Below are 9,160 nucleotides of genomic sequence, written 5' to 3'. Positions count from 1 at the left end.
TAATTATAAATTTTATGTATATAATTATCGGTTTGGTTCGGTTATTTATTCGGTTATTTTTTACTATAACCATAACCAAACCAAATATTATCGGTTTTTCAAATTTAAAACCAAATCAAACCAAACCAAACCAAATGTCGGTTTTTTTATTCGGTTTGGTTAAATTTTCGGTTTGGTTTTGGTTTTAACCAAAAGCTGAACAGCCCTACTTGGAGGTTCAATTTCAAGTACGATATATATAGCTTTCTATATCTACAAGAATATAAAGTACAATAATAGAAGGTAGGCCAATATTCATAGTACATAATACAAATATTAGTGAGACTAATGAAAATCTGGTGGAAGGTTCCTTCTCACTTTCCTCCTGATTTTTCTTTTTCAAAAACAAGAAAAAAAACAATTTTGACAAAATAATATCCTGATATTATTTGAAAGATAGGGAAGATAAGATCCCATTAATTTACATCAATAAATGACTTGTAGATATTTATATTAATTTATTATATGGGACCTTGGGGAAAGTGTAGTAACCCAACTGGTTAAGTTAAAGCTCTATATAAGTTGACTTTCCTTTCTTGCTTTCACTCATTTTAGGTTTCTCCTAAAAAAAACAAAAGACCTAACTTTCTTCCAATTTCTCTGGTAAGCTTCATTAATCATCTTATTAATCTCTTTTATTTATTGTTGAACAAATTATGAACATGATCATGTTTCCCTTTTGCTGTTTTTGAAGTGTTATAGTTCAAGATTTCAGCTTTGATCACTTTCTTGATATTGTTTGTAATTTGTACTTTTCAATTTGGGCATCTTTTACTTTCTATTCTAAGTTCTGGGAAAGTTTGTATGAGCAAAGGAATGTTATGTTGATACTGTGTTGACCTTTCCTTTTTGATTATCTAAATCCCTAGTATTGATCTAATTTAGGTAGAAGGATAAAAGATCATGTTTTTTTGTTGATCCAAGTGAGGTGATAGTATAAAGATTCAACTTTTGTGGGTAATCTGAAATTTTTGGCTTCTGTAATGCCTTGTACTTATGCATTGTGTATAATATATTGATATTGAACAAAGTGAGTTTCCCTTTTGGTGTTTTCAAGGTTTTATAGTACAAGATTTTAGCTTTGATCACTTTATTGATATTGTTTGTAATTTGTACTCTACTATTTGTTGGGAATCTTTAATTTCTTTGCTATGTTATGGGAAAATTTGTATGAGCAGATGAATGTTGATATTTGGTTGACCTTTCCTTTTTGATTATCTCAATCCCTAATATTGATCTATTTTAGGTAAAAAGGATAAAGATCATGTTACTTGGTTGACCCAAGTGAGGTGATAGTATAAAGATTCATTTTTTGTGGGTAATCTGAAATTTTTGGCTTCTGTAATGCCTTGTACTTCTGCATTGTGCATAATATATTGATATTGAACAAAGTTATGAACATGATCGAGTTTCCCTTTTGGTGTTTTGAAGTTTTGTAGTTCAAGATTTCAGCTTTAATCAATTTCTTGATATTGTTTGTAATTTGTACTCTTTTCAATTTGTTGGGAATCTTTACTTTTCTTTGTTAAGTTCTGGGAAAATTTGTATGAGCAGATGAATGTTGACACTGGGTTGACCTTTCGATTTTGGTTATTGCCATCAAAAGGATTAAAGATCATGTTTTTTGGTTGACCCAAGTGAGGTGATAGTATAAAGATTAATTTTTGTGGGTAATCTGAAATTTTGACTTCTGTGATGACTTGTATTTCTGCATTGTGTATAATGTAGTGATGTGGGTAGGATGATTTTGTGTTTAATATATTGAACATTTGGGACTTCGTCTCTAAGGACAATGCTTGCTGATTGAAATGAGATACTTATGTTTCTGTTACCTTTTCTTTGAACATTAGAAGAAAGCTGTTTTTGTAAATATCTGTTTCATTACAGATAAACTTTAAAAAAAAAAAAAAAAAAAAAAAATTCTCATTGCTTCTTTAACTTAAGTTTATGTCAAATTATGCCCACTGAGGCTTCAATTTTGTCTAACAAAGTTTTGATATCTCTGTGTCACATGCCCCCTCCTTGGTAGGGATTCTTCAGGTGGGCGGAAGCATATATATTATATAGTCTTGGATATCCTCATCTATCTATAAGTGGTTGCGGTGGGGTGGAACTGTCTACTTCTTTATCAATTTTATCACTACTGTTGTTTCTTTTACTTTGGTTACGTTTACTACTTTTGCCGTCCAATACTTTTCTTTCCTTCGATATTTTTACCATAACCTTTTTACTCGTGTATTTTTCAAACCTGTTTTGAAAAACGCTTTACTTGAGCTGGGAGTCTATCGGAAACAGCTTCTCTACCCTACAAATGTAGGGATAAGGTCTACATACACCCCATCCTCCCTTGATGCCACTTGCGGGATCACCTTTGGGTCTTTTGTTGTATAGTCTGCCATATTTTGAGGAACTCGTGTCATGTATTGCTATAATTTTATGTTTTCAGCTTTATATTAAAATGCTCTAACCTGAGCTTGTTCTGCAAAAATCAAACATGTAAAGGGAGAACATTATTTTAAGTTAATGTCTTGTTATGCTAATTAAGTTTTAGATCTGTAAATGACAAAGGAGTGTGTGTACCAGTGGAAGAGTAATTGACCTGTTGTCATGTGTTATGCAGTGCTAAACATGGGTACTAGATATGGAGCGTGTTTAACTGCACTGTGCTTGTTGCTTCTTTTATCCCCTATGGTGTTTTCGATATCAAATGATGGACTGATCAGAGTTGGAATTAAGAAGAGGAAGTTGGATCAGACTAACCAGGTTTTTGGGGGCATTGATTCTAATGGAGTGCATTCTGTACGAAATTATCGTCTTGGTGGAAATATAGGTGATTCAGACACTGATATTGTTTCACTAAAGAACTACTTGGATGCTCAGTACTTTGGTGAGATTTGCATTGGCTCACCACCTCAAAAGTTCACTGTGATCTTTGATACTGGAAGTTCTAATCTTTGGGTTCCCTCCGCAAGATGTTATTTTTCAGTGAGTAGCTATATACTGTTGTTATTACTGATGCAAATGCATGTTGCCATGTCTTGATGAAGAAACCTTATGTTTATTTAATCTGATGCAGCTTGCTTGTTATCTCCACCCGAAGTACAAGTCAACTCGTTCCAGTACCTACAAAAGGAATGGTAATAGATGCTACTCATGTTTCTAGTCTCTTTCACGTTCTCTTCACTTCAATTAGATTTCTAGTCTGTTTCACATTCTCTTTACTTCAATTAGAGTCCAGCCCGTGATTTTTGTTTATTTGTTGGATTATATGTGCTTTTTTGTTGATTGAGTGTGTGACATACTGATAGCAACAAGTCATCGTTTATTTTGTTAAATGGCCTGATGAACAACTACTCCATCAGGATGAGGTTGCAATAAAATAATTTCACTTGGAAATATTGGAATTTTAATGCCAAATAACAAATAAAGAGTTAAAGACAAAATGGATTACTGTAGATGGACATCTTTATTGCATGTTCACATAATTTATGTGCATATTCTTTATTCATAATTAAGTGCATACGTAGCATGCCGAAGTTATTAGGAGGAGAGGATTTATCTTAAATGCTTTATCTTTTGCATTGCTCTGACACTAATACAGTTAGTCTGTTCCACCCTATCTGGAGAAAAAATGAAAGGAGCTTGACAGTCACAATGTACCATTAAAGTTGATGATTATGTGCCTTTCACGTCTCCAGTGGTGAACATGTCCTCATTTGTGGTAATATGTGCCAAATGATGAAAAACCATTGAATATTGCAAGAAAATCAGATGCTTTCCATGTGGCTTGTCCTAATATGTTTAAAGTTAGAATATCGATGTTATATAGGCAGAAGATAGTCTATTAGGACAAAGCTTTGCGACAGTTGGCTATCTGTACTTGTGAAATTTCCTGCACATGAAAGTAGTTTGCAAATTATCAATTAATTCATTCTTGATGCAGGGACATCTGCTGCAATCCGCTATGGAACTGGATCTATTTCTGGGTATTTTAGCAATGACAATGTCAAAGTTGGCGATCTTGTTGTCAAAGATCAGGTAACTATTGAATAAGGTTTTTGGATCGACTCTATGAGTTTCTTTCTTAACTTTCGTTTTGGAACAGGACTTTATCGAGGCAACTCGAGAACCAGGCATCACCTTTTTGGCAGCCAAGTTTGATGGTATTCTTGGACTTGGATTTCACGAGATATCCGTGGGAAAATCTGTCCCTGTCTGGTATGCTATCCATCTATTATCATTTTTTTTTTTTTTTGTTTCAGGGTGATTTTTATGGGGTTTCAATTTTAGATTTACTAGATTTTCTTATTTTTTGTCTCTGATTTCTTGGTTGTTTTCCATTTAATTCTTTTGATCTGTTATGTCCTTGTAAATTCTTTTATTGTTTGAATCACTAAGTCTTGAGACATCCATAATACTCTTAGGTACAATATGGTAAATCAAGGCCTGGTTAAAAAACAGGTTTTCTCATTCTGGTTCAATCGGAATGCTGAAGAGGAAGAAGGGGGTGAACTTGTTTTCGGTGGAGTTGATCCCAACCATTTCAAGGGTAAACATACATATGTTCCTGTAACTCACAAAGGCTACTGGCAGGTGGATTTTCTATTCATCTTCTAAAATGAATCTTCACCTATGCTGTATACTTTTGTTTGGACTGATTAATTTATGTCCTATTCTCAGTTTGATATGGGTGACGTGCTTGTCGGTGGTGGAACAACTGGTATTTTTTTGATTTACTGTTTGGATGTTGCCTGTGAAAATTAATGATTCTGAATTTTTAAGTTAATTTTCTTCATGTAGTCTGTGAAGCTAATTTTCTGTTTTTTTCCAGGATTTTGTTCTGGTGGTTGTTCAGCAATTGCAGACTCTGGAACATCCTTATTGGCAGGACCAACAGTATGTATCTTGCTTGACGAAAATATGATCAATAAGAATCAGAGCCACAACTATATATATTGATAACATGCACCTCTAACTGAACTGCAGCATTTTTTCAATAAGCAAACTGCAGCACTTTTAGTTCTTGTTTTTTCTTTTAAAATCTGAACTAGCAAATTCTGCCTAAATTTTCTGATTGCTTCTAAAATGCTTAGTAATATTTTTCCTCAAGTTTCTTTTGGACTTGCCCAAAGCCGGTCCAACCAGTAATGGAGTTGAACATTACAATTTAAAGAATGGTTTTTTACATTAATCTTAGAAATCCTGATTGATATTGACTGCTGTGTTCTAAGAGTTTAAAAGGGTTCAGGAGGTGTATTATCACATCATTCAGGACATGTCCTCCCCCCCCTTCTGTTTGCAAAGAACAAAAAGGCGATTGAATTCTACTTACATCTGCATTACCATCTGTTGAACATTTGCGTTGTATCTTGCCATTTTACTGCTGTACTTTTTTGTATCTGCTTCGAAGTACTTTTCTGTTCCTTTCACTTTCTTTTCTCTTCTTTCCTTTCTTTGAGCCGAGGGTCTTTTGGAAACAGCCTCTTAAGGTCTGCCTACATCCTTATAACACCCCCCCCCCCACCAACCCCACCCCAAAAAAAAAAAAAAAAATAACCCCAGGGCCCACCTGTGGGATGACATTGGGTATGTTATTGTTGTTGTTGAATGAAATCTAAGTTACTTCGTCTTTCCACAAACTCTTCTTCACCGGATGAAGGTTTTCAGAGCTAGTGGATTTGTGACCTGATCACGTACATTAAGTTTTTGGGCATTTATGTAGAACTCGTTATTCATAACCATGGAATAGGTGTTTTGGGGCCATGTGACTTCCTACTTCAGCTGCTACTCCGTGATGTTCAGTTTAAATCATTGAGTTCCTGATGCATGTTTGTTTCTTGCTTATGTGTAATAAATTTTCTGTTTCAACATGCATCAGAATAAACAAATTTTCTTCTTTCATACTTTTTCAGACCATTATTACTCAAATTAATCATGCAATTGGAGCGTCAGGAGTTGTCAGCCAGGAGTGCAAGTCAGTAGTTAGTGAATATGGAAAAACTATACTGGCTCTACTAGAATCAAAGGTATGGCATCTGCTAGGTATCTTTTCTATAATTATTCTAGAAAAATATATTTGCATCCAAGCAGTGGTATACACAAGATTTTGCACAAATAGTGTCAGCCTATTGCCACTGCATTGGTTTGTGCAAGGGTTTGGGTCTGGGAATGTGAGGGTTTTAACGCTACTTCCTGTCTCAAACTGCTATTTTTACTTTGCATTATTTTCAAGCTTTGTTGAGATTTCATATCCCCACGCACACGCGTGCGCACACACGCTTTGCGCACACACATATTTAAGATTATGGATGACACCTCGTACTAGAAGGTGTCTCCGCCACTGCATTGAGTGTCTTCACCAACACCGAACTGTGTCGAGTTACTAATTTTTTGAGCAGGTTACTGCATTTGACATTAGAATCTGAGTTTCGGTTTTCTCGCCTATGCTTTACAGGCAGCGCCTCAACAGATCTGCTCTCAAATTGGTTTATGCTCTACGGATGGTAGACAAGACGTTAGGTGAGGTTAAATATATCTGCATATTCAACATTTTGCATTTGAAATGACCAAATATACACATGCCATAATACTGGTCCCTCATCAATTTTATCACCATCTTTCTCTAGTTATTACTGTTATAGAAATACTGAGCAATTTATTGTCACTTGATTGCTGCAGGTTCTACTAGCTGTTTATATCAACACATTTGTCCTTGACTTTATTCAGATGTATGTCTGGGCCAATTATTAATGTTTAATTCTATATGCAGCATGATTATTGAGAGTGTGGTGGACAAACACAATGGGGCTTCGAATGGTGTGCATGACGAGATGTGCAGGGTTTGTGAGATGGCTGTGGTATGGATGCAAACCCAAATTAAAAAAAACCAAACTGCAGATAGAATCTTTGATTATATTGACAAGGTGAGGTGGATTTTATACAGTATGCAAAGTGAATGTTGGTTAATTAGGATCTCAAGGCTAATGTTCAAATTCCAACTGCAGCTTTGTGATCGAATCCCCAGTCCAATGGGAGAATCTGCAGTTGACTGCAACAGCCTTGCTTCCATGCCTAATGTTTCCTTTACTGTTGGTGATAAAACATTTGAGCTGACGCCTCAACAGGTAATTCTTTTATCTTATCTACTGATATGCTCTATCTCACATTCTCACTTTAGGTATTACTTCAGAGCACACGTGTCTGATAGACACAATCAATATTAAGCCAATTCTCTTTAAGAAAAATGGGCATCCTTAGACTTCCTTTTGTCTATCTTTGAATGAATTGATGCATTTTGGAGATTGACTTGACACAAGGAGAAGGCTTTTTACTGTTTTTGCTTTTCCAAAAGTAGGTCCTAAAATAGAAGTCTTTGAAAAACATATAGCATGATCTAATGGCATTGGTGAAACGCAAATATGCAGATGTGTATTGTACTTAATGTTTGTTTGTTGGTTGTCACTGAACAGTATGTCCTTAAAGTTGGTGAGGGTCCTGTTGCTCAGTGCATTAGTGGATTTACAGCATTGGATGTGCCTCCTCCTCGTGGACCCCTTTGGTATGCCTCTCTACCGTTTGTTTTGCACTCTCACTACTCACTAGAATGGTTAATTGATGCCACAATAAGAAGCTTCTATGAATCACCTCATTGAAAATGAGTAACAATTTATCTTAAACCTCCCATCTTATCCTTAATGACAAAGCTTATTTACCCACACAAATGTTATGACTATATAATGCCACTAGTTTCAAATGTCTCATAATCACACATATTATGGCATGTTTAATATCATAAGTTTTAAAAGTCTTTCCTTCTTTCTTAAACGTCATTGCCAGTGAAATAGGTTCACATAAATTAAAACAGAGGTATTTGTTATTATAAGTACCTCAATGTAAAGTATTTGTACTATTTATACTCACCATGCATTTATTAAACTTCTTCCTCTAGAAGTACATGCATTAGTACTCTTCTTTCAAGTTGCTGCTCTGCAAAGTCTTTTTAAACTATTCAGTGTTGAGCTTCTGCATAATATTCAGACATGAAACTGGGTAAGAGTTGTGGACAACAATGTTTTAGAAGGTAAATGTGGGACTCGCCTCATGAAGAGGCAACCCTCGAGGGCAATCCATTCACGCTTTACACCTTGTATTGTTTGTATGTATGCAAATTTGACTATAATTTTTACGATGTTGTTCTATAATTAAGAACTGGGCTACACTTATATTGTTGAGTAAATTCTTTTTATTATTTATGTATACTGGTTCGTTTGACTTTGATACATCTATTAGATTAATATTTTGATTAATTAGCTCATTGGGTAACGTGTTACAGGATCTTGGGAGATGTTTTCATGGGTCGCTATCACACAGTGTTTGACTATGAGAAAATGAGAGTTGGTTTTGCGGAAGCAGCTTAAACGCCTCCGTTTCTTTGTGTTCATCCTTTTTAAGTATCACGTTGGTCTTTTTAAACGAGAAATTGTTTCCCTTTAACATGTCTGCACTTGTAAATAAATAACTGATGCTTGAATCTTATTACTGGATTTTACAGAAACTCTTAACAGCTGTTGTGTAATGACAGATTAATAGCTCGTCGTCTCTCGTAATTCCTGGTTAATTTGAAATACTAATCATGCAACAGTTTGGTATATGCCGGAGGAAAATTACTCGTGAAAAAGGATGTTTTTTAGTATCTATGTTAAGTGCTTTTTAGATTGATGAAATTATTTCAGTGTATGTCCAGTTTAAATTGATGAGTGCTTTCCTAGAGTAAAATAGCACCAAATGGGGGAAGGCTGCAATCATCTTCAATTCTGCTGCATTTATCTTCTTTGTTTCAACAAACATGCATTATATCATTGTTGGACATTGACACTTAGAAAGTTAAACTATCATCAAAACACATCTATGACTTCTATTCATATGCTACTATAATACACCTACTTTAAACCGAGGTCAAACACAAACAAGAAGTCTAGAAAATGTAGCAGTGTTTTACAAAATTATATCATTCATTAAAAATATTTTACGTTCTACTAAAAACATGTTAGCTGCACTGATCCATACGTAATTCGTGAAAAATTGAAGCTTGTTGAGTAGACCAAAAATACCTTTTATTGTT

At 34.8% G+C, this 9,160-nt stretch overlaps 1 protein-coding gene across 1 annotated transcript; it reads left to right on the top strand.

Annotated features, from left to right (window-relative positions):
- Positions 1-484: 484 nt before the first annotated feature.
- LOC132037808 (cyprosin-like) lies at positions 485-8,600 on the top strand. The gene is made up of 14 exons (XM_059428430.1): positions 485-642; positions 2,660-3,024; positions 3,116-3,176; positions 3,983-4,077; positions 4,145-4,257; positions 4,464-4,632; positions 4,720-4,759; positions 4,871-4,935; positions 5,952-6,065; positions 6,494-6,558; positions 6,809-6,962; positions 7,044-7,163; positions 7,509-7,597; positions 8,372-8,600. The coding sequence occupies exons 2-14, from the start codon at positions 2,668-2,670 to the stop codon at positions 8,454-8,456; spliced, it is 1,527 nt and encodes a 508-aa protein (XP_059284413.1). The 5' UTR covers positions 485-642; positions 2,660-2,667; the 3' UTR covers positions 8,457-8,600.
- Positions 8,601-9,160: the final 560 nt, after the last annotated feature.

Source organism: Lycium ferocissimum, chromosome 11 (assembly GCF_029784015.1).
Source record: "Lycium ferocissimum isolate CSIRO_LF1 chromosome 11, AGI_CSIRO_Lferr_CH_V1, whole genome shotgun sequence".
In the NCBI taxonomy this organism is placed as follows: domain Eukaryota; kingdom Viridiplantae; phylum Streptophyta; class Magnoliopsida; order Solanales; family Solanaceae; genus Lycium; species Lycium ferocissimum.
Note: the sequence above shows the minus strand (reverse complement) of the source record. Positions and strands in the feature narration are given on the sequence as shown.

Coding starts and splice junctions, on each gene's coding strand:
- LOC132037808 (XM_059428430.1), top strand. CDS start 2,668: ATGGGTACTAGATATGGAGCGTGTTTAACTGCACTGTGCTTGTTGCTT. Junction 6,066..6,493: donor TGGCTCTACTAGAATCAAAG/GTATGGCATCTG, acceptor TATGCTTTACAG/GCAGCGCCTCAACAGATCTG. Junction 6,963..7,043: donor TCTTTGATTATATTGACAAG/GTGAGGTGGATT, acceptor TTCCAACTGCAG/CTTTGTGATCGAATCCCCAG.